General features: G+C 40.6%; 1 protein-coding gene across 1 annotated transcript in view; it reads left to right on the forward strand.

The window, feature by feature from the left end:
* The window catches only part of PKP2 (plakophilin 2), a gene marked incomplete at its 3' end in the record, with an annotated part of 44557 nt that extends 19496 nt beyond the window's left edge, over positions 1-25061 (forward strand). Inside the window, exons 5-13 of the mRNA XM_082003308.1 lie at positions 1296-1503; positions 7129-7306; positions 15949-16066; positions 17549-17710; positions 18558-18731; positions 19331-19484; positions 21776-21965; positions 22943-23030; positions 24993-25061. Of these exons, the coding sequence (XP_081859434.1) occupies positions 1296-1503; positions 7129-7306; positions 15949-16066; positions 17549-17710; positions 18558-18731; positions 19331-19484; positions 21776-21965; positions 22943-23030; positions 24993-25061 (1341 nt within the window). The remainder of the gene's footprint in view (positions 1-1295; positions 1504-7128; positions 7307-15948; positions 16067-17548; positions 17711-18557; positions 18732-19330; positions 19485-21775; positions 21966-22942; positions 23031-24992) is intronic.
* Between the last annotated feature and the right edge of the window lie 540 nt (positions 25062-25601).

Here is a 25601-nt window from a genome sequence, read left to right on the forward strand (position 1 = left end):
TGGTGTCAAAAAGGCTTATCTACTGTAATAAAATAGGTTGATGTGCCTTCAGCATGCCCTGTGCTCCATTTACCTCAAGATACATATTTCTGTATTTCGTTCTGCTGGCATCTAAATGATTGCTGAATGAATGCAGGGGCAATCAGGTCAGCAGTGCAGTAGCAAGAAACTGTGCCTTTTGTACAACTGAATTAGAGGAAAGGCAGGCAGGCGGGGTAGTTTGCCAGGGCATGAAGGGCAAAAGTCTTCGTTACATTTCATTTCTTCATGTTGCCAACACCCGTTGGTCATATTGAGTTCTTTTTATCATTAAACTCCAGACTACTCAAAACAGTTGTATCGTATTTCTAAGTCTTTCACGTGCTGTTGATTCTACACAAGGATGAGTTTGTCCATAAAACCAGATTGTATTTGAGATGCTGGAGGAAACCATCCTCCGTTGTACATGGATGTAAGGTGTTTTCCGTAGTAAACTGATCCCTACATGAGCTAAGACTTGCTTATGCCACATCATAGCTTATACGGGATTCATCATTTGCCACAACATGTAGAACTTGGAAACTATTTGTTTCTGTACAGCTGCTGTAAAATAACATCTTCTTAATTCGTCATTCATTTGGGGCCAAACCTCATTTTCTAAAGAATTAGACATTGAAGAGTAGTCTTTGTTAAATGTGGGTGGTTCCGTAGTAAACTAGCTTGCAACATTTAGTGATCTACATTTTGAAGTTTACTAATTTACTATTTTTTTATCAGTATGCTACAGATAAGAAGTATTAAGTATAATGTATTCTTATTTAATACACTTTAAATATATGCACAGAAGTTAACAGAGAAAAATGTTTTCTTTCTATCAGGCTGGCTGCTGAGAAAAAACCACAAACTTGGCACATCAGGAACATTTTACATCCAGAAATCTCAAAGCAGTTTATAAATGTTCCAGAGTTAAATTTCAAATATCCATGTCACCAACATGGAAGCTAAAATACAGAGCAATTAAATGTCTTGTCAGAGAGTACAAACCTGCAGCAAAGCTGGAAGAGTTTTAATTCCATTCTTTTACATTAATTATTAAAATATGATGCCTCCCTTAGTTGTGGATTTTAACTATGACTTTTATGAAAGCCCAGAAGTTAACAGTCGTCCAACTGATTAATGATCTGTGCTTCAAGTCTTTCAAATAGGAGCAACAGAAAAAAGTCCCTATGACTGTTTAAAGGTTTTCTGCAGGGAAAGGTGGAGTTTGTCATTGACAGTAACTAACTGTTCTCTGCTGTGTTTTGTGTTCCTCACAGGTTTTCTCACTTGGTGGTATCCCCAAACTTTTACAGCTTCTTGACGTTCAGAACGAGGACATTCAGCGGGCAGCATGCGGTGCTCTGAGAAACTTGGTGTTTGAGGACAATGACAACAAACTGGAGGTGTCAGAGCAGAAAGGGATCCCACTCTTGCTCCGCCTACTCCGACACACCAGGGATGTAGAGACTAAAAAGCAAATAACAGGTAGTGTTTTCTGTGCAGTCAATCATGACGTGCTTTAAGTAGTGCACAAGCTTTCTGTGTGGGGTACATGATTGTTTACTTAGGCCAATGTTTCATGACTAAATAAAAGAACATTGTCACCTATCTAAGCCCTTCCCTTAGGGTGAAATTCCAAGGTCCTTACTCAAGACCAGACTTTAAGACAGTAAGAAGAGACTAGGAACTGCAACTTACCCTCTTAAAGCTTCTTCAAAAGTGACCTGAGTTTCTTTGCAAGAAGCTTGCAGTCCTTGGTGCTCCAGAAAAGAAAGTGAGGCTCCAAATAGCAATTTCTTTAGAACCATTTTGGTGAGCAGTGATCAGAGCAGTCCCAGAAGTGCCTGGGACCATAATTAATGCCCACTACTTATGCAGCAGCTCAGCTCTCACTTTTTGACACTATGCTGTGGGTGCATACTGCAAGCAACTTGTTGAAGACTGTCCCCCAGAACTGTCAGGAGCTGTGGATAGAAAGTGGATGTCCTACTCCCCACAATTTCTGTTCTCACTCCTAGCTGTTTACACCCCACAGTCTGTCTTCTCAGATCTGTTACAAGCAGAAAACACTGCCACAACAACACTGTGCTTCTTTTCCATGTCCAGGGCATCCATTTGACTGTAGAGATCATACAGCACCATCAGTAGTGACCTGCATTCTGGATTCAGTCTTTGCAGGGCTTATGTTCTCGTCCTTTTAGTTCCAATGTCCTTGAGGAAGAACTCTTAAAAATGAGTAGGGCCCATTGCAATTTTGAAGGAAGAGCCTTATATTACACCTTATATTACACCTTATATTACCCCATATTACACCTCTTGATGCACAGCAATGTAGCAGAAGGAACAGCGGGAGGAAAGGTCCACTGCTTAGAACCATGGAATCATAGAATGGTTTGGGTTGGAAGGGACCTTAAAGATCATCTAGTTCCAACCCCCCTGCCATGGGCCGAGACACCTTCCACTAGACCAGATTGCTCAAAGCCCCATCCAACCTGACCTTGAACAGTTCCAGGGATGGGGCATCCACAACTTCTCTGATCAACTGGTTCCAGTGCCTCACCACCCTCATAGTGAAGAAACATCTCACAAAGAAATCTGTGGTTACTGCCCTGTACAGCAGTACAGCCCTTTGCAGCAGCCAGGTGAGAAATGCCCACCACTTCATCCCTGCAGTCATGTTTGACCACAGCGTGTCTCTAGGAAGTCGACCACTTGTGAGCCACATTCATTCTAGTTAACATGCAAAGTGAGAGCACACTTGTATTTTATAAATGGAAGAAAACGTTATGAATAAATGAATGGGGGCTTATTTCAAGTGATCTTTAAAGATATCGGGAAGACTAACTACTAAAATAACAGCACTTGAAAAGATAGAGAAGGTGTCAAGCAGCCCTGCCTTGAAGCAAAGGCATGTTGAGACCTTCTGTAATTCTGCATTCTTTTAAGTATTTGAAATACTGGTGGAGAACAAAGCTTTGTATTGTTGGCTCTTTTGGCTCAGTTCTACAGCTCTGCAACATTAAAATGTTTTACAGCTTTTCACATTCATCAGATGCAGAATAGGGTCATTTAGCAACTTACTGCATAGTGTGTTGTCTCTCAGTGCTATTACACACCAGCGAGGGAAGCAGTGAAAATGGTGGTACGGTGGCCAGAGAACTAATGCTTTCCTTGCTAGCAATTTCATCATTTCTGACAAGAGCTTTGACTGTTTATGCAGGATAACTCACATGGATGTTGTGAATATCACTGTCTTCCCCTTCACCAGTGTGAAAATGGATGAAGGGGCACCTTCTTTCTGCAATTACTGCTATCATTGATGATTAATATTTACTTCTGAAACATACAAGACACCAACAAAATATTTAAGCAATATTGAGCAGGATGGTGTAGTTTGCATAAAGCAAAATGTTCTGATATACTTTCATGTCTATTAGCTGCAAGGGATTTGCTTTAAAAATACAGGAAAATATTAAGTATTTTTTGCTTTGTTCAAGACCAAATGTGCAATTAGGAGGAAGTATGCTGGGTCCCTTGGTGAAAATGGCACTACGGCATAATTTTTGCCATCACTTGAGGAATTCTTCCAGCTCCCTAGCAAGCTGCAAGGAGCCCACAGGGGAAAGAGCAGCCTGGCTGAATGAATTTCTATGAGAATATTAACTTTGCTTCCAGCCACTTTCTTTCCCAGCCCATGCTTCAAAGGCAGGCAAGGAGCAGGCTACAGACAGGAGGTAGACAGTCACTGTTAAGCATGTGCTTACTAAGGTCAGTGCTTCCAGATCATCTTGGCATGTACAGCAATATCTAGGGAACACTGGAATTACTGTCCTGTCCTGACTATGTAGCCCGAGAAGGACTGCAACATAAGGCTTTTCCAAGCACAGTGCAAACCTCTGAGTGCCTTTCTACCAAAATGGTTAAACCCGGCTGAGCAAGTTTCTCTGCCTGACTGTCGGCTCACCTACAAGTTTTGTTTCTCTTCGTGCATTGCCTTTGGTTTCCTACAGGACTACTGGAGTATCATAGCTATGCATGCAATCGCTCTGCAGTGTTGTAACACTTCCAAGAAAAGGTGAATGAAGAACCTTTGGGCTTCCACCTGCTCAGCATAAGAAACCCATCTGTCTTTCCGCATCATACTTATTACTTTCCTACGTTGACTGTAAATTAGAGACTTCCAAATGTGTGATATGATAATTAGCTGAATGTCTTCTCCATAAAAGATAACTAAAATAATCTTGGTACCTGATAATACCACACTGAACTCTGGCAAAAGACTCCTGGCCAAAGATTGAAAGCATGTGATACTCATTAATAAAGATGTCTAAGCTCAGCAGAGGAAAGTTGTTTGTCTCTGCTGCTGTGTAGGAAGCATGGAACCAAAGCACTCCACCTGACAAAAATACCTGAAGATAAGAAAGTTGTTGGAGAGCAGGAAGTTAAAACTCTGAGGCACAGAAGTTTTCTCATACCGTACTTCATTACCTGTCAGAAATACAATCTAATACTTGTGCACATGAGATAAAGTACATTTCAGTCTTAGAAGCTTATCTTTAAGGTCACTGGCTTATTAGTACTAGCAGTGTTAATACAGACAAACACTTGCCCAATATCAAGCCATATCATATATTCCCAAATATCAATGGCCTCTGTTTTCTTCTGACCTGTTGTACTGGCCCTCCCTCCTTTTTCTTTCTCTCTCACTGTGCAGAGAGGAAGTAAAAAGCCAATAACAGAAAAGTAGGGAAAAGCTCTCCCAAGATCAAAAACATGACTCCCTTGTATTGATTTCACCACACAGAAGAACCTGTAGCTGCTCATCTCTTTGTATACGCTCCCATAGGCATACCAGAAATGCAGATACAGGCCAAGACATAGGCTGAGAATACAGTCTGAGTATGGCCATGCAGCGTGCCTTGTATCATCCTATGAAAAAAATGAAAGCAATGAAATGTATGGAGATAAATGCTGATTATAGCAAGTGCTGTGTCCTGCCTCGCAGTCTGTGCATCCCAGGACAACACACAAAAAGCGCCAAACCAGGACCCCTACCAAAGTGCCTTTGTGCTTATGACAGTGGTTTAAAAGCTGCCATGGACCAGGTTACCTATTGCCCATGCGCAGGAAATAGCTGCTTGGTTTCTCTGTGCAGTTTCTGTGCTTATGTGACTTCTTCTTAGGGGGGAATGAGACCTCCTCAAGGTCAGATTGACTGGATTTGCTAGCTTCATAAAATCGTTGATACAAGTAAAGAAAAGGAACCATAGGCTCTGTCCTTTGTTTGACATACAAACAAGCTTCTTGCAAATCTCTTGGGAAAGGAATGAGGTTACTCCTGAGTAGTAGGAGAGTATGTCACTTGGAGACAATGCAGGAGCCAAGACAGGAATGGCATTTTGTAGTATTTGGAGAACATGCTGAGGAACAGTAAGTAGAATGGCTGTGGCATGAAAAAAACAAAAAGATTAGCTTTTGAAGGTAAGCCAGATGAGCCTGCAGGGAGTATCTAACCTCTTGATCATGTTATCATGCAGCATAAATCTAAGAAATGAAAGAAAATTTTTCCTGCAGGGAAGATTACAGCACAAACAGAACTGTCATTAAAAGAAATATAAATGTAAAAGGAGACCCCACCCATTTTCCCAAATAACCATCTAAGGGAAAACTATGCCCTTATGAATACATTACAGAATAGCTACAAGGAATGAGCCCACTCCTAAAGACATTTTCTATTGTGAACAAATTCACCCACACCCAGAATGCCACGGAGAGAATCCTTCTGAGCCCAGTGAGACAGTGCCTGTGGGTAAAGGTAGAATTTTTGTTGGAAAATTTACAGTGTGAGCAACATCTCAACTTCTGACAATTCTATTCTAGGTATCTGTCTATTATTCAAAATGCACTTGTTCCTTTTAATATGATATTTTGTCCATGTGCCCTCGCATTTGTGCCATTCTGTCTTAACCTTCTCCCTTACCAGTGTCCTTTGGACCGTATATCTGATTTTCTATAAGCCTTACTTATCCTTCAGGAAACTGCATTCTCCCTTTTATCCCCTAACTCAGAGGCTGAAGAGCTGATCCCAGCAGAAGGAATGGGCTGCTTCTGGCTGGCTTTTGTTTTGGTTTTACTATTGTTCACAATAGCTGTAATTAAATTCAAAGTGTAAGGAGATACAAAAGAAACATTTTTTTGTTGTGAACTGATGAAAGGAACATTCACTAATACTCTGCCAGTGTTTGGAGGAGGAGGTCTGTGAAACTTAGAGCAGCAAGCTGGGGAAACAATGAATGCCTTTGTAATGAAAAGTAGAAATACTTGTCTTTTTCCAGGGGAAGAGTACTTTAAAAAAAATTGTCACCTGTTGGAATAGAACATAAGCAAAGCTAACCAATTTAACAAGACTATATTTGAGATTTGTTTCGATGTTTGGAGATAGTGAGTAGACAATGTGTATAGCGTTACTTAATGATTTGTTTAGTGACAGATGTCTGGAGAGTAACAGCCAACCAGCGTTTAACAGTTTTCCCTCCTATGAAGAATTTTGTTATCCAGTGTTAGAGAAACTTGGTAATGGGCATCTCCTGCCTTCCAGCAGATTTCCAAAGACCTGTAAACTCACTCTCTGTACATCTCATCTACCCCCTTTGCATGTGAGTGTATTCTCCAGCTCATTAGTCTTTACTTAATAGTAGGAAGTGCAGCTAGTCCTGCCAGGCATCCAGAAGGGATGAATTCCTCCCTGGAAGTGTGAGGAACGATCACTGGCATCAGTGGTGTTAGCTCTATTTAGCTTGTGTTACTTTGGTAATGGAGAAGATGGTTGCTGCGGATTCAGAGCCATGGAAAACTGCGTTTCTCAGTCAGGCATTTGAATATATGGAGATCTGACTTTATTTATGTGCCTAATTATGCCCCTTTTTTTGCCCCATTTCTATCTCCTCAGATCAGGGCTGGTGAACTGTTATCACCCTCTTCTGCTCCTCTTCAGGGTATCAAATGCCAGGCAGGCTCCTTCACTCATTAACTTCAAGGAGTTTGAGATTAGGTCTTTCAGACTGTGGGGGGAGTCTTTTTGCTGCTCTGATATTATTTTGGATATTGCAGGTTTGTTGTGGAATTTGTCCTCCAATGACCAGCTGAAGAACCTGTTGATTAGAGAAGCCCTGCAGACACTGACCGAAGCTGTTCTCATCCCTTACTCTGGTTGGCCAGATCGAGATTACCCAAAGTCAAGTGTTTTATCTGACCCTGATATCTTCTATAATGCCACAGGATGCTTGAGGTGAGCACTTAGTCTACAAGTACCCAAAACAACAGTGATGATAAAACAGGCTGCACTCTCTCTTTCTTGCTTGCTTTGAACTTTGATGGCTCCATGAGAAAAGTTTGCATACAGATCATATTTTGAAATACGGCTTCATGCATATCAGACAAAAAGAATTACTGCTTAATACAATGAAAACAACTTTCTTTTTAAGGCTCCTATATATTAATTTGATGGGTACTCCATGGACTAAATATGGAAGATAGTAATCAGAGGCCTGGTTGCAGTGCATAATTGCATTGAAGTCAAACAGATACTTCATTGAATAACAGATGTTGGTATAATGTATAAAATTAGCCCCTGGCTGATGGTGATAGTAGTAATAACAAAGCTTTTTTAAACAGTTGTAGGAATGGTATTACAATTAGCACTGGAGAAGAGCTGACTAACTTAAAAGGAACTTGAAACCTGTGTGAGCTTTTTAAAGTTATTTTAAGACTCTAGTGCAGTGGTCTCCAAACCTTTTTGATCATACACCTCTACGAGTAAAACCTTTTGAGAACACTCCCTCAGTATATTTATATTTATCTATTTATAAATTACATACATGTACTACTGTACTCATATATTATGTACATTATAAAACATACATAAAAACATAAATTAAAAAGGGTGCCTCCATTTAGAGAATTTGATTGTATGTAAACAAGAAACTAGCCTTCTATGAAGAGCAAATAAAATTCACTATATTCACATATTACTGTTTCAGGGTGGCCTCAACAGAAATTTGCTGTCATGTATGTTTTGTTCAAGCAGCAGTGATGCTGTTTGCAGTGGATGACTCGTTGTGAGCAGTTCTTTTGAGCACAGTCTCTGGTTCAGACACCCAGGAGCGTTGGCATTTCCTATAAGAACCACAAAGTTGGCAGCTTTCTCTCACAATTTCCTCCCTTTGCTGTTTTTTTTTATTTTTACTTTTTCACTGTTCTATAGCCCTGTAAGTTCCATTTGCGCTACCAAAAGACTAACATATGTGAAGGATTAGTTCTGGTGTCGTAGGTCCATCAGTGGGACAACCGAAGTGCTCTTGTACCTTGAATTTTCTTTCCAGAGGCTGGAAAGTCATTTTCACCTACGGCAGCATTAGCTTTTAATGGGACCACAGTGTTTTCTGCCATTTGTGTTGGGTAAGTTCTGCTCACCTGCTGTAATGCGTGCTGAGTCCTACCAGCTTTACCAGGCATGGGAGCAGTCCTTTGGGTGGTAAGCACAACATGCTCAACGGTGACTAAGTCACTCTTTTCTTTTACTCAGCATACAAACCACAACTAATAGTTATATTCGGTACCATTTCCAAGGACCCTTTGGTTAAATATATAGAGTTAAATTCAAGTCACAATCACTTCTCTTCTAAATAGACAATTTGTAAAGGGGACACGGTACATAAAAGCACACAGAAGTGTTCAGTTTTCAGCTGCTGCCAAAGATGCTTGCTTTGATATATCATAAACTATAGCTACACTGGTTAGAAAATTACTTAACCTAAATTGGGAAAAAAAAACCATCTTTTAAACGTTGGAAGTAAGCCCTGTCCAACTTTTTGCACAAGTTCAAATAAATTGAGACCATGCAGCCATGGGGTGAATGAATAAATTTAAGTTGTGTACCTACTACTACAGTCAGCTAATACTCATGAACACAGTAGCAACTACTACAGAGAAATACCAAAGGCTAAACACACCCCTAAATGACTAAGGTATAAAAACCGCATCTTTTAGTAAAAACACCTTTAAAAATAACAGTCCATAAAATTGTGGCCCTTTGTGCTTGTGAGTTCAAAGTCATTGCATGTTAAAAAAACACAAATGCGAGTATTGGAGATACATGTCTTTTGTTTACACATTCAAAAATGTATGAAATATTTAAAGCGTAATGTATGAGTGCAACAGCATGGCCTGAGTTTTAAACTCTTCTTAATAAAGTACAAGGAATTAAGTTTGAAATTTAAAGACTGGGAAGCCACCCAGTTTTGCTTTCCACACATCTGTTTTGCTAACATCTCCTATAGTAGAGTAGTTGTATCTGTACTACATGAATTTTTACTGTGTAAATGGCTCTGTATCTGACTCATGGGTGGTTTCAGAGGATAAATGAATTGTTAGCTATACAAAATATTCAACAATAAAGCAGCTTTTTCTGCAGGAACTCCTGTCAGCCTACTAACTGCTAATTAACTTAATCTCTAAGTAATAATTAACTTTTATTTACTCTGATGGCTCAAAAGCAAATACAGAGAAACATTAACTACCCGTAATAAAACTTCTCTAGCTAACGCTAGTGGTGTTGTCTATGGAACGAAGCAGGTTGTCTCTTTTCACGTTAATTAGCCCAGGCTGCATTGGTACAGAAACCAGTCTGGCTGTTAGCGGTGCCGCTCTGCGGTGGCATGACCTGCTCCTCTCCTGTGGTTGGACTCTGGAACCCTCTCTTCCCTGTGCACCAGCCGATGGGCGCGCAGGATCACCCTCCGTTTTAGCGCGGTATTACTCTTATTTCTGAGCTAGTTGCAGCCACTTGACATGACTTGATATGAGACCAATAAGGAGTAACGCTACCTGAGTTGTTGTAAATTAAATAAAAGTAGATTCTGAACACACCTTACTCTGTACAGTAAGTCAATGAGTGGGGCTGCTCCAGAGCTGCAGTTAGCTCTGCAGCCTCAATGAAAAGTCTCCCAAACTGCCCTTATCAAGATGTCCAAGGATACATTACCTATTTTAAAAATGATGTCCATATTCTAGTCCTTCTCACTTTTAAGAGCTTGGACACTAAAAATTATAACTGAGAGGAGAACAAGAAGGGCTTGAAAATTCACAGCTAAAGTTGATATGCAGGATTGCCAACATACATTCTAGCCAAGAATAGTTTTTAATGAGGCTTACTGTATTTGTACAGAACAAATATCTGAAATTTTTAAAATGCATCAGTTTGCTTCTCTTTATTGGAAATCAACGCACCTCCCAAATTAGGTCACTAGAAGTATTCCTTCCTAGTTTAAAAAAAAATCTCTGCACAAAGTAGTGCTGAAAACTAAAAGAAGAGCACACCACAAAACAAAAAACTGTGCACTGAGGGAATGATGTTACTAATGAAGGTGTTTAAAGAGTATATGTATTTGCCAGAATATAAATCTGTAATTAGTCTCCCCTTTTGTAATACTGGCATGTTTGTTGTGCATGTTGATAAAGTCTATAGCCTGCAGCTTCTATTGCAGTGTCAAAATAGTACTTTGAAGTGCAATACATTATGCATAGTACCATACTTAGTTATAGGAGAATGCCAAAACTTATTTTCAAAACTTTACACACACCTATTGACTGACAGGGACACCCACAGTCCAAATCTAACACTATCATCTGACGTGGGTGTCTGCACTGTGCCACACAGTTACCAGCTGGTAAATTAAAGCTCTCTTTATCCCCTTTGACAAAATTTCAGGAGAAGTGAATCCACATCTAGCAGATAATATTGCAGATATTAACACTGCAATGAGTGAACAACTAGAAAACTCCCCATTCTGCTAACCAGTTACCGCAACAAGTATTGTGGAGTCCTGAATTTCGGCTGCCTGTGTCAGTGTATGTAGTCACTGATAAGGAAGTCTGACATCAGAAGGATTTCTTAATCCCATTCTCTAGGTCTGTAATTTGTCTTAAAGCTTTGCTTCTGACACAGTTTTACAGAAATCATGGGTCACAAAACTTAATATAAAGAAGCTGTGTACACCACACAATTCTGCATTAGCAGTTAGAATAAGTAATGGTATTTTTCAGTCGTGAAATATGATAAAAAGCACTGTGCCCTGAACAGGCAAAATAAGCCAAATCAAAAGACTTTGCTGGTTGCCTGCCAACAAACTGAACAAGTGAAATTGGTGTATTAAACTATCTAGAGGAGTATTGCAGACTTCTGCAGACAGTCTTGTTGGATTTTAAAGGTAAAGGCACTTTTTCTTTGCCTGAAAGTTCTACGCATAATACTTCTGTCTCCAGTTCCAATATAAATGGGTAGAAATCTTCAAGATACTTAGCCTCCTCCTCCATACTCCTTCTCTGAGTCTGAAAGGGTGCCAACAGCATGCAGAATAAATGGGTTTGAATGTTATTTATATATATAGCTGAATTTCTGGCGCGATTCTTCCTCTGATTAAAAGGAAGGCTTAGCAGAAGGCTGGCTGTATTATACCTTGAAAGCTGATAATGATCTTGTTCCATTTTTACCTTGAAATACCTGTTCCCAAAAGTTCTGCAATGCTGAACTTTACAAAACTTATGTTTAGTGGTCACTGTTCCTCCAGCAAAACATTTCATTTAAGCGTTGGAGCTAGTGATCGCAACTGCTGTGTTTTATTACAGAGTCTTCCTTTTTAATTGCTCTGTAACTGGAGCATCCCCGTGGCCCTGTGCATCCTAATTCTTCAAAACTTTCTAGGCAACTATCTCCACAAAAGTCAGCTAACCTCTCTGTTCCTAGTTCCTCAGCCAGTAAAGTAGAAGTTATGCTTCGTTTTTCATTATTATTTTTCACCCTTTGTCTGTCCCAGCTCCCGTTTAAGCTCTTTGTGAATTACACAGTGACCCGTAGGGATGGTGGAAAGCTGTAGTTGGAGGAAGTAGTAACATTGCACTTCAGATCAGGAGGTTGCATAAACATCTACTTCCATTTGCTCTGGAGAGAAGAGAAGCCAAAGCTCTCAGGGTGTGTTGAAAAGCATAATGTCAGCTCATTTTCATAATGGAAGCTTCTAAGAGAGAATGTAAAACAAATGACTGATGATAACAACTCTTTGAATCAAGGCCTCTTGCATAACATTGCCATTCCTTTAAGTTTATTTCCATCCATTCTTATCTTCTCTTGCCTCCTCTTTAGTTTATCTGCTCCCCCAATTCCTGAAAGGAATTTTGTTATTTCCAGCAAGCATCTTGCAGCCTGGAGCCTGTAGTTACTGAGTAGATCCCTGGATACCTTTCCCTCCCTGTTGCATTTTTGAACTGTGTACAGCATGAAAGGAATAGAATTTCCCAAACTACTTCACAAATGGTTATCACGTAATTGGGTTAAATTCAAATTACCAGCTTTAGCAGAATGAGTCTCAGGAGCAAAAGGCCTCTTCTTATCAGTTGTGTGGATCATTCACAGTAGTGCAAAACCTTTTCCAACACAGTCGGCCGGTGTGTGACTCAGTGCTGGCTTAAAGGGAGTATCCCTTTCATATAGTGCCATTTGCAATCTAACTGAACATACATTATCCTTCTGTTTCTTCCAAAAACCACACTCGATTTTACTGTGTCACATTTCCTTGTATTTACCTCACATCTCTGGATCAAAACAGTATTTCCCAGTAGGGAATGAGCTGATCCTCCACAAACATCACAGGCACGTGGGCTAACGGCTATTTTGGTTACAGATATAGTTATACCGTGCACGTGTGCAAGAGAAAACAAAAGCAGCAAATACGGGGTGAGATAAACGAGGCACGTAGAGAGATATGATGCATCCACAGTAGCATGTGGTATAGTTTGGGCATGTCACCAGGATTAGCATATTTAAGCGTACCAAAAGTCAGAGATTTTCAATAGTTAAGATGATCCCAAGATGTTAAGCTCTGAGTCATTCAAAGGAGACCATCCCTACAAGCAGCAGTCTCCCTGAGGCTGCATTCTCCCCATGCTGCGTTCTCCCAACCCTTCAATACCAACACAGGGTAGAGACATCAGGAACTGTGTAGCAGAAGAGTTTCTATATGAGAAGACTCTTGATCTTGACTCCAGCGGATCCTTTTTTCCACAGAAGTATTTGCCTGAGTGTACTTCTGACAAAATGCCAGTAAAACAAACTTGCACGGCAGATTTGAAGATTTCTAGGTAGCCCTGAAGTCTCACCATCGGTGTTGCCACGAGCCACAATACTGGGCCAGCCCAACCATGGCAATTGCCCAAGTGCTGAGTATTTCAAGGCCTCCAGGAGCTCCACTACAAGGGATTCCATCTCCTGCGTTCAGAGGAAGACATTCCAGTTGTCAAGAACCTCAAATCTTGCTAAGCCAAGATGAAGTCAGTTTTGCAATTTTCTAAGCAAAATATTGCCATTGTTTCAAAATCTTTTCTTTTTTTTTTGTAATTTACATTTCTGTGACACTTCTCAGAAACATTTATTTTTTTCCCAATCTAATAATATTTTTTATTTCCTGGAATTTCTCAAGCTTTAATTATCAAAGTTAAACTGTCAGCAGAGGTTTTGCCTGAAATGCTCTTCTGAGCATTCAGCTCAGAACCAAACCAGCCTCAACCACCTCTGACCCTAACCAGAGTAAGGTGGTTACAACTGTAATTGGGCAAGTGGGAGAGCAGGAGCTCTTCCCTTCCCAGTCCACGTTGTGGTGATAAGGAAACAGGGAAAGGTGGAGAATGCAGTGGCCGTACGTGTACAGACACACACCAATGTCTCTGACTGGGTGAACAGCTGAGCATCAGCTGCTTAATGAAACAGAGTTCAACAATTCCTTTCCTTTGCGGAGCAGGACGGTGCCTCTGATTCAGGCTCTTCTCTGCCTCCTGAGCTATAAAGCTATGTGCCCCACCATATTCAAGCTAGACAGCAAAGGTCAGCTGATGGCCTCTCCTTGCACAGCCGTTCAGCACGATCGTAGTTGTCCAAAGTTCAGGGATTTTGAGAATAACGGACTGGGACGAAACAAAATACTGTATCAAGCGAAGTGCCTTTGATGAGGGAAATTCCACACTTATCTTTTAATAGTATTTTTAGTCTGTGTGCCTCAGAAACTATTTTTGCTATGCGCTAGAAGGGCTGTAGCATGTACATTTCTATCAGTATAACCATAAACATATGAGAGGATGACATGCCTCGGATGTGACATATATAGGTAATATTAAATTCCAAAGTGATGTCTATAGTAGGCCAAATTGAGGAATATGAATATTGATTCATAAATAAGGATATTGATTCGTAATAGGGATCTAAATATTGATTCATAAATAGGGATATTGTTAACAGCATGACCTAAAGTAAAACTATAATTACAATGCATTAGTATTTAATCTGAATATGTACTTCTCGGGGGGGGTGGGGAACAGAACTGCATTCACAGTATATAAAACGTTAGCTTCATTTTACAGTCGTAAGCCACAGGAAAGTTTAAAGCTGTACCTTACTGGCTTTGTTGTTAATAAAATTTTAAACCATTATAATTTCCAGTGGCTAAAGTAAGCATACAAAATAAACACCCTGAAACTATCTAAAGGAACCTGCCCCTCTTTGTTTGTTATGGATGCTAAGATTGGGTTATATTTAATGTTATTCCAAACAAAGAAGCTGGAATGTGATACTGCGTGCAGCCTTTTGGCCAGCAGAGCTGCAGGAGTCCAAAATAATGAGGCCTAGGTTTATAATTCCAGCATTCCATAATTCAGAGTTTGTTCAGTTGTCAAAATAATTATACCCCAAAATTGTAAGTGTTGTTACTTCCCTGGAACTCAGTAGCTTATTTAGAGCCAAACTTCAAGCAGCAAGCGTGTGTGTGGCTTTTCAGGAGTTTTTAAATCACTTTCATAATTCATTTTCAAGTCATATTTGGGTTACCACAAAGCACAGAAAATGTTACTTGAAAGCCAGGCGAACAGTGGCTTCCTTTGGGTCTGGAGGAAGCAGAAAGCATGCAGATCTGTGTCCAAGCCGCTGTGGCAGAACAGCAGAAGGCATCTGCAGAAGGCATCTGGCATTTCCCTCCCTGACTGAGCAGCTTCTGGTGGCTTCATCTTTTTCCTGCTTAGATGCCAGCAGTTTCTCTGGGAAGCTGGGAATCAGCTGAGCATGGTGTATTTTTTCCCTTTCTTTGCCTCCGCACATTTCATAACTCTCGCACCGCCGGTCTGGCGGCGATGGCAGTGGCAGCCACGTCGCGATTCATCCCCTCAGCCTCTCGCCCAGTGGTGGGGCTGGGCTGCTGCTCCGACCTACCGGCTCGGCCGCGTCCGCATCCCTCCGGCCCGCTAGCATCCCTCGGGGCATTTCCATGGGTGCATGAACTGCCACCTGAATTTGGCCCCGTAACTGACTTCAGTTACCTTTACGCATTAGCGTACAAACATTGCTAAAAGCTCAGAACATGTGTCTGTTGGTGGGTTACCTTGCGTCAAGAACTGGTTTGGTGTCGGTAAATGCTAAAGGACATTTGTGTGCATGGAAATTTTTACAGATATCTTTCCTCTGGTATTTTGACATAGCTACTGTCTCAAATACTGAAAGTATAACTGCAAATGGAGTAATGGAAAAGAAGTCCAGTTTGTTTGGCTGTTTAAAAAGGATTAATTCAACTTTGAGATGAAGATTTGAGTCAGGTCTTACCTTATCTATCCAAACACAACAGTTTGTTTTTCCGGAGTATTTGTTTTTGTCTGGGAGTGCACTGAAGTGAAAGTTTTGCTTAGCAGAGGCTCAGATTATCTTACAGCTCTGAAGAAAGGAAGCAGTCAACCTTAACTTCAGTATCTTTAAGATTTAGCTGGAAAAGTTTGTCAGAGGAGCACAAGGAAATATCTTTGACTAAATCTCTTCTCACCAACGTATTCCTTCCTGCACAGAAACATGAGCTCTGCCGGCCCAGAAGGAAGGAAAAAGATGAGAGAATGTGACGGCCTGATTGATTCTCTGGTGTATTATATTCAAGGAGCTATTGCAGACCACGAGCCTAATGACAAGGTATTCTTTGAGATGAAAGTTCTTTTCCTAGGGGAAATTGCCAGGAGAATATTTTTTCCTTAGAAACCAATGTTCAGAAACTGTTGTCATGTAACTACCGAACTTATACTTATTTCCAGGGCTTTTAGAACTGTCACCAAAGATGAAAGTCCAGTAAGAAGCTTCCTGAAGTGTTTTTTTATCCTGCATTCTAAAAGAATAACAAACCTTAGCTTTTGGAAAACATTTTCAGAATCACCAGAAAGAGCTAGAAACTTTTGGTTTTTTTCTTAAATGTGACATAGAGTCACAGCTTTCAGAGGTACTGAAACACCTAAAAACTCAGATACCTTTTTTAGTTGTCTCAGGAAGCTAGCTAGCTAGAAGCTTAAAAACTAATCTGGTTACTTTCCTGTATATTTAGTGCTATATACCCCTTAGGAAATGAAGAACCTAAATCTCTTTGGGTAGCAGTGTAATTAAGGAGCTTGCATCATTTAGAATGAGACTGATTTTCCTAAGTTTTTTATAAGTTCACACATTCTGCCTAAGCCAATAACTACAAGGACGTGGACACCTCCAGAAGCCGGTTCCTCTCATTCTCTTCCTCCCACTGATGACTGCAGATGCACCCTGAACATTTCTTACACTAGATGTTTGCCTTTTAGCTGGGTGAATTTGGGTGAGAAGACCAGCTGTCACTTATGAGAAGGTTAGCCACAGCCTATGAGGCACTTCTAGCATGCCTGTTATAACTTGTGCTGTGTGGTGGTAATTACTGCACATTTACGGCTCTATTCTAGGATTAGTTACTTGAGCTTCTTCATCTCCCTGTATTCAGTGCCATTAGCTTCAGGGAGAATCCAACATATTGTGCCAATAGCTCCGTGCTGCATTTTGTCTTAAAACCACTCATTCCTTTTTTAACTTTCAGAAGAGGAGGAACTAGTAATAAAGCTATTTGCCACTAGACTCATCACTGAGAAATTGTAGACCTGACCTTAGCCATGCCCAGAAAGGCACATCTAATTTAAAAAAGCATTCTACCTCAGAAAAGTGCTTCCTCCTAAGGAAAGATACAGAGCTTTCCTTTTGCTGATGCTACGGCAAGGTGTGTACGTGATCATCTTTACTCTTAAGCTCTTAAACATTCCTTGGCACACTTCTGGTCTATGCCAAATAGCACTCGCCCAAACAATTCCCAAGCACAATTCAGGAATTATAATGTCTCAGGACCATTTCCAACAGGCATGGACCCCGCTCTGAATGCAAGCTCTGTGTGCCAGTTGGCCTCAGTGCTCAGGAACATCCCAGGGCATGTTTAATTTATCAGTGTAAATGCTGTCTTGTGGATCACTGGCATGAAGACTATCTCTTCTGTAAGTCATTAAAAGCTCTGCAGTTAGTTGTTGAAGATCCAAAAGGAAAGCTCTTCCCATGTCTATACATGTTCTTTCAATGCATGCCAAAGCTTTCAAGATTTCTATTCTTTTGTTATTTTAGGCCACAGAGAACTGTGTGTGCATTCTTCACAATCTTTCCTACCAGCTAGAGATAGAGCTCCCCGAGAGCTATGCCCAGAGCATATATATGCAAAGAAGAAATATTTCTAGCAATGCTAAAACACCAGGCTGTTTTGGAACACGGAGCAGAAAAGTAAAAGAGGTAAAGCCCATGTTTAGTTACATCTTGTTTTGTTATTCAGTTTTAGCAGCTTCGAAGAATAAGGCTGTAATCTACTTAAGAATCTGTTATTGATATATCTGGTAGTGTTACACTTACATGCCCCCAAAATGCAAATTTATCTGATAGCCTTTCCTAACGCCCGTTATCTTGTTCAGCTGCTGATGGTGACAATGACATAGCCATTCACTGTTTCATTAGCTGAGGAACGCTGCCACTCAGCTTCATCCCCTCTGATGTACCTAGGTGGTATCTCTACCATGTGTGGCAATCGTGCAAGTGCCCTACCAATGAGTGGGCACTTTGATGGTTTCACCAGTGAAACCAGCACAAGGTGACTTGCCACTTCCATAACTTGCTGGCTTCTGGGCTATCTCAGGACCTCTTCTTTTGATGTCATGTGGTCCAGATCACAAATATTCTGGCAACTGGTAATTGTTGGAGAGAAAACATGTATCGGGGAGGGGGAAAGTGAAAGAAAAGCATTGATGACCCTTCCCCATCTATTAGTTTTGCTGGAGTGTATTCTGCCTTCTCCCATTCCAGCCACAGTACAACTCTAGCTGGCCATTTCTTTTTTTTCTTGGCCCCTGCCCCGTGTCAGTCACTGGGAGATGAGAAGCAGCTTCTACCATACCTGTCTCCTTTTTGGATGGAGTGGCCAGTATAGTTAAATATTTAAATTTTACACATTGTCATTTGAGTTCACAGCTTGATAATCTGCAAATGATCTGGTCATTGAAAGTTACAAAATGGCTAGTTTAGCTTGCGATGCATTAAGCCATATACGGTCACTGTTTCTAAAGGCTTGATCTGTTTACGTGTTTAGAAGCAGCAGGACACTCCGCTACCTGAGGAAAAGAGCAATCCCAGAGGTGTCGAATCACTCTGGCATTCCACACTGATTAGGATATATCTCTCCTTAATAGCAAAGAGTACCAGAAACTATACCCAGGAAGCATCCCTGGGAGCTCTTCAGAACCTCACAGCTGGCACTGGACCAGTAAGTCTGCTTTTTTTCCTTTTTCTTGTCGTTTAGTTCTTAGTGTGCATGCACAGAGTTTAGGGCTGGATTGCAGCACACCCACAGCACTGAGATCAAGTAACTACTGACAAGTCACTGTTTCACAGACGTGATCAAGGAAATCAAAGAACATTGAAGAGAAAATCATAACTGGCAGTGCAGCTATTTCTTGCTTGGCAAATATGGGGACTGCTTCTTCTCGCTCCGTACGTCTCCATGTATGGAATTTTGCCTATCCATTGCACAATGAGGGATAAGTAGATGTTAAAAGGACAAAAAAAAAGTGGTTTTGTGGAACATAATCAGTCCCATGGGAGAGGAAGGCTCTGACACAATCACAAATCACTTTCATGGTGAAGAAACTAATGACCTCTGTCATGTTTTAGCCGAAGAGCACCTGGGAGAAAGAGGGCTCGAAAATTCTTTTATATCACCTTCCTTTTCTGTGGCAGCTCATATGTAAATCTGGATGAAACTATTCTGAATGTGCTTAAATTGATGTAGAGAAGCTGCTGCAGTTGCTTATGAGGCTGTACATTCATGGTAATGACACGCTATCGCCACATGCCTTATAACAGATGCCGTTCGCGGTGGCCCAGACTGTTGTTCAGAAGGCAAATGGCCTTCCAAGTATTCGAACTATGCTGCACGTAAGCCACCCAACAGTAAAGAAGACAGCAGTCTCACTGCTCCGGAACTTGTCTCGCAACACCTCTCTGCAAGGTGATATAGGTGAGCAAAGACATTGTCTCATGGGCTTTCTTTCTCTGTTTTCTTTGCATTAAGCTTTCCTTCTTTAAATAAAAAAGTGGAAAAAACAGTGGGTTTTTAGGTCAGATACCTGCAGTCATTATACAGGATTGGAAATAAAGAGTTTTGCCTGAGAAAGACTCTAACCTCAAGTTTTCTCTAAATTGTGTATTCCTCATCAGATACTTCCATTGTTGTTACTTTCAGAAAATACATAATGGAAGTAAAATCTACACAGATTTGGAGAGGGAGTTTTTCTTCTGCTTAAAATAGGGTAAAGGAAGGTGAGTGCTGAGTTCTGTGCTGCCACAGCTTTGTAATCCTTTGGGAGAAATCATAGAACATCTCCAATCCTTCTGGCAAAAAAATTTTCTTCTTTTACACACAAAGCTTCGGAAGCTTGCAGCTCGTACGGTTTTCCTGCATAATTTTTTTTAGAATGGAAGCTAGAAGATGTTATAGAGAAAATTGTCCAAACTTTTTGGAGAACCTTATTCCTAAAATATTATAATTATTTTCACATCAGAAGCCATTTCTATTCTGAGTATTTTTATTTCAATTTAATATACATTTGATTTTTTTTCCTTCTGATAGGATAAAACAAATTCACATAATTTGTTGTCCTTTTCTGTGTTCCCCTCAAAGGGGGAAGGGGAAATTACAGGCATACAGCTGGTTCATGGGGCAGATTAACCTCCAGAATTCTGCAGAACAGTCTCCTGGGCACTGTTTAATCCTTAGAGAACATTCCCTATTGATGAAAATATTGTAATATGTTGTTGGGCTGATTTCAAAGGGATAATCTGTATGGTGTTAAATCTGACATGTGGAGAATCTCCCCCGAAAGAGTAAGAATTAACCTGAGAAGAAGGAATTGGGATTTCATCAGGTAAATAATTTATGAAAGAATGCGGGAAAGACAGAAGCTTTGGAGAAAGGTGCTTCATCTTGCACGTTCGCAGTCATTTTCTTGCCTTACCCATGGTAGGAAGAACTAGGGGAACTTCAGGTGAACATTTTCTCCATGAAAAAGCACTCTTTTGGTTGACTAAAAACATGTGTGAATTCAGGTCAAATTCTCCAAATAATTTTGGCCAAAGGGAAACATTTGGAAGGGCATACTGTTTCCTAGATAAAATGTCTGTATTTATCAGGTAAAATGAACCTTTGATATGAAATTGAGATTAATTTTATATAAAACATCTCTAAAAGTTAAACGATTGAAAAATATCAGAAAATTTCCTATTTTACTTGAAAAAATAACATTTGTTCTGAACAGATATTTTCAAAATGTATACTTTCTAAAAATCGCTTTTCTTGATTTATCGATGGAATAAAAAATGGGCTATCAATCATGTCTGACATAATTGCTTTGACTGATACTTAGCACAGCAGGTGGTTCATCCAGTTTTAAAGGTCTTTTTCTACATTGCATGTGATTTAATCTCAGTATACCTGAACCTTGTTATACACTCATCTGAAGGAATGAATAGAACTCACGGAGAGCAAAGCACTCTGTCCATGGGTAGGGAGGGGAGAATGGCCAATACGGCCTCACACTGAATGCAAAAGCCTCCTTCCTTTCCAAAATGCCCCAAACTATTGCCCAGTGCTACTTCTTACAGTGGGAGCAGCTGGTTACGAGCTCTTGCCGACTGCTGTAATTTTCTCTGTCAGGTCTGGTCCACACGGCACAGATCTCTGTACAGTAGGACTCAGCTGATGTGCAGATCCGTTGTTTGCTGTTTGGTTGGGTGCTAGGGTCACATCCAGTGTGGTCAACGTGATGTGGTGCTTCTTGAGCAGGGACAGACTTCAGAATGAGACGTTGTTCTTAAATAGATAGCTTACATACCAGCTCAGAAGGTTGAGTGTGTGCATCCCCTTATAGCTGACCACTGACAAGTTCAGCAGCAAAAATTGTGCTGTAGTCACGCTTTCTCTGTTTGCTGTATATCACTCTACCCATGATGGGACACACAGGGTTCCTCAGGAAGCAGCAGCCTGCTGCTAGCACACGCCTAGGGACCTCGCTACAGTGCACTAGGTGTTAATGTATTGTGTATAAGAGGTAAAATATATACTGTCCGATTTAGTGCGGACACAGCTTAACCTAAATTGTGGGGATGTAGTGCAGGCTTGAAACCATGACTCTGTCTGGGAACCCACAGCACCCTGATAGGTGATAAGGGGAGGAGTAAGGTCTTGTAGGACCCCTAGACAAATCCGCACCTATTAGTAATGGCATTCCTTGTCTCTCTTCCAACTTGTAGCTAGAGAAGTTTTGCCTGATTTGGTCTCGATACTTCCCGAGTCTGTCCCAGTGTCTGATATTGTCTGTGAAACCGCAGCGTCCGTCTGCTACACCTTGTACAATTTGACACAGAGCAGTTCTCACAATGCGCGGCTTCTCCTGAGTGCTGATGGCGTACCGAAGATTATTACCATCAGCATGAATGACAGGTAAGGTGATAGTTAAGAAGCCTTCCCTCCTCCTTTCCCTGGGGAAAAAAGAAACTGCAACCTCTGCTACCCAGGGCGGGGGGAAACGCTGCATCTTAAGGAACAGGATAGCTTAAACAAGTGACTGTGATGTGAATAGAATTGCACATATTGGGAAATACAGAAAAATCTGTTATAACAACTGTTCCATCCACAGCTAAATTTCCCATGTTCCAGCATTTTAAATATTTCCTCAGAAGATGACAGCACATTATTATCTATATTCTAATACATACAGTGGCTGATCATCAGATCTGTCCCGAAAGTTTTCTGTATTTCCTGTTCTTTGTAACACAGCCCTGATAATCTTTAGTAGAAAAGTGCAGAGGTACATTTTGTAGAGCGGATAGAAGTGAACTTAAAAATTATTTATAAAGGGGCATTTTAGATAATAGATGTTGAATTGCCTTTAATCATTATTTAATATGTAATCATGTGCAACTAATGTTTACTCAAAAGAGAACAGTCAATGCTTTGTGAGCATGAATAATTATTCTGTTTGCCTTCCTCTCTTTTTACAAAATGAAAGAGGAAATTCATCTCAGTAAAGGAGGTTTCATGAGGCTCTGAATAGTTTAAATCCTACCTAACCAACCAGAGATTTTACCTGCTGGAAAGATCCTTTCGAATGCTTATTAAGTTAAGGTGTATTTTCCTCAACTAAATACGAACAGTATGATAGTTGTTCTAAAATGAAAGCTATAGAGTAATTAATTTCTCTCTAATTTCTCTCTAATTTTGAAGAATGAGTGAAGCAGGGAGGTCTGTTGCATTTATTTCAGCACTAAGAACAGCATGAAATGTGCTATAATACCTAAAGAGCAGTAAAACAGCATTTTGGAGGAGAGACAGGTTACGTTTCCTGAAGTCTGCGTACGCACTGTGATTATGAAGTGGGAATTTAAACATGTTTTATCATTCTTTTCACAAAATTGCAGTAATACGTTCAGCAAAGCTAGTAGGGCTGCTTCAGTCCTCCTCTACTCCTTGTGGTCACATACCGACCTCCACAGTGCTTACAAAAAGGTAAGACCTGGGTTAGAGCAAAGAAATGTAATCTGTCCTTTCAGACTTAGAACCCTCTCATTTTACCTCTGGGGCCCGTAGCATTTCTGCACTGTTAAGAAAAAACCTATGATAGGATTTCAAGTGGTCTCTGAATTTGGTGTTTCTATTACTTGTACGTAATCCCGCACAAGTAATGCATGCCCGTAATTTTTGTTCGTCTGCGTTCATATTCTCTCCTTCTGTGGTTTTATATCCACTGGCAAAGTTTATGAAAAACATCACTGCTGCCTGCCAGAAGTCTCAGATGGTGAGAAGTGATGCACCGTAGGTGTCCGTCCACCACTGACTGAACCAACCTGACACAGGGGGCCTAAGGTGCCAGCAAAAGCAACGGCAGAGCAAGGCAGCTTTCTGCTTTAAAACCGGAGCAGTTTTATTCTCGTTAGAATCATAGAATCACAGGATCATAAAGGTTGGAAAAGACCTCCTAAGATCATCAAGTCCAACCATCAGCCCAACACCACCATGCCCACTAAACCATGTCCCAAAGTGCCATGTCTACACGTTTTTTGAACGCCTCCAGTGATGGTGACTCCACCACCTCCCTGGGCAGCCTGGTCCAATGCTTGACCACTCTCTACATAAAGAAATTTTTCCTAATATCCAATCTAAACCTGCCCTGGCGCAACTTGAGGCCATTTCCTCTTGTCCTATCACTTGTTACTTGGGAGCAGAGACTGACCCCCACCTCACCACAACCCCCTTTCAGGTAGTTGTAAAGAGCGATAAGGTCTTCCCTCAGCCTCCTCTTCTCCAACCTAAACAACCCCAGTTCCCTCTTCTTGTTTGCATGGTCTGCAAGCCCAGGTGTTAGTTATATTCAGAGAAAAGGGTAGGGCCTGGGAAAGGTGTTGGCAAACATTTAATGCCACAGTCAAAATCAAACAAAAAATGACCAGCATGAATCAGCCAACAAACCAATTTGTTTCTTTCCTTTTGAACCTCTATGACTGCTTTTTCAACACACAGCTGGCTTGACTTCAAATTACCTACCTTCATCCTGCATTTCAAACCGCTTTCATTCCTTGTTTTCTTGCTGTTCAGAATTTCTGTCACCTAAAATTCCCTATAAACTAAAACTATTCCACTTTTTCAAGCTCTAGCCTTTAGCATTTTTTAGTCAACTTGTTTCTTCTTGTAGGTTTGTTGTTGAAATTTGCTCAAAAATATTAACTTAGTGTGGTATCCTTTAACAGTCTTGCATCACACTCAGCAGTATACTGCCCCACGAACCAGAAATCTGTATTCAAGAATAAGAGTGCTGTTCCCGTATAAACTCTAATAGTCTCTGGATTTTGTTGTCTCTGGTTTTTTGCAGCTACATTCTTGACTTTACTGTGCAGCAATATCCCTGATGTCATGAATTTTTTGAAGTCACTGGTATTTTGGGTATGCCTATAAGACACCTTTGTCAGATTGAGTTTCAAAAAAAGGTGATTACTTGCTGTTCCTGTGCAAATCACGTTCCCTAGAGATATCAGGTACAGCACTGAAAACTGCGGGCTACCTGATGCCTAGACATCTTTGAAAAGTCAGTCTACTAAGCAACAGAAATCACTTGATCAAATGAGACTGATAAAATCCTGAGTCATTTTGGCATTGCCCTGTACTCTTTGTTCAGATAGGGTTAATCTCAATTGACATTAGTCACCTAAGAGTTAGCAGTCTGTAGAGCTGAGCTAGAAGAATAGCCTCCCCATACAGCCAGTGGAGTTAAGCAGTTCCAGTGATTCGTCTCACCTATCTTAGACTGAACAAGTCACTCCTGGGAAATGCCTGATCTGTGTCTGTTGACTGTAGAGGACTCTGCCTAGACCCCTACCATGGCTCCATACCTAACTTTTAGGCAGCTGAAATCACCCTTCCCTTGCAGAATCACCACTGAAGATAATGAATTACTCTGTTTCTTTCATTCCAAAGGCTGACTTTAAGAAGGCGGATTTCATCAACACCCGCACCACAAAAGCCTATAACTCACTAAAAGATTGAATCACATCATAACACCACTGAAGACAAATGAGATCATCCGTCAATTAACCTAGCTACCTTGATGTGGTCGGTGTTGCCATCATGAACCAGGACAGTATCTCAGAAAAAAGAGGCTGATTTTATATATAAAATTGATTTTATATATATAAGACTTGAGTGACCAGAAGATAGCTGTTTTGTGGTTTTAGTCCTAATCACCTTGTTGTCACTGTATATATCAATACAAGAATAACCAAAGATGGATTCTTCAGGATGTTTGAGGTGAAGTTTCATCCAGGTTTACCACTAGTCAGAGCTTCACTTGACTGACTTTAGTCTAACAGGCGTTTATACAGAGAGGTTTGAAATGCTGATTGGCAGCAAATTCTTTTCAAACTGTTTTATACAGATAGTTTTCTACAATGGGTAAGCATCAAATGCACTGCTCAGGACATAGTAGTTTTTCATCCTTTTGTTTCTTTCCACATGCTAAATAAGAATCTCCAGACTCTATGAATATACACAAGAAGCTGTTTCACTACCTGCATTATAAAAGCACCA

Source organism: Phaethon aethereus, assembly GCF_964289735.1.
Source record: "Phaethon aethereus genome assembly, chromosome: 1".
In the NCBI taxonomy this organism is placed as follows: domain Eukaryota; kingdom Metazoa; phylum Chordata; class Aves; order Phaethontiformes; family Phaethontidae; genus Phaethon; species Phaethon aethereus.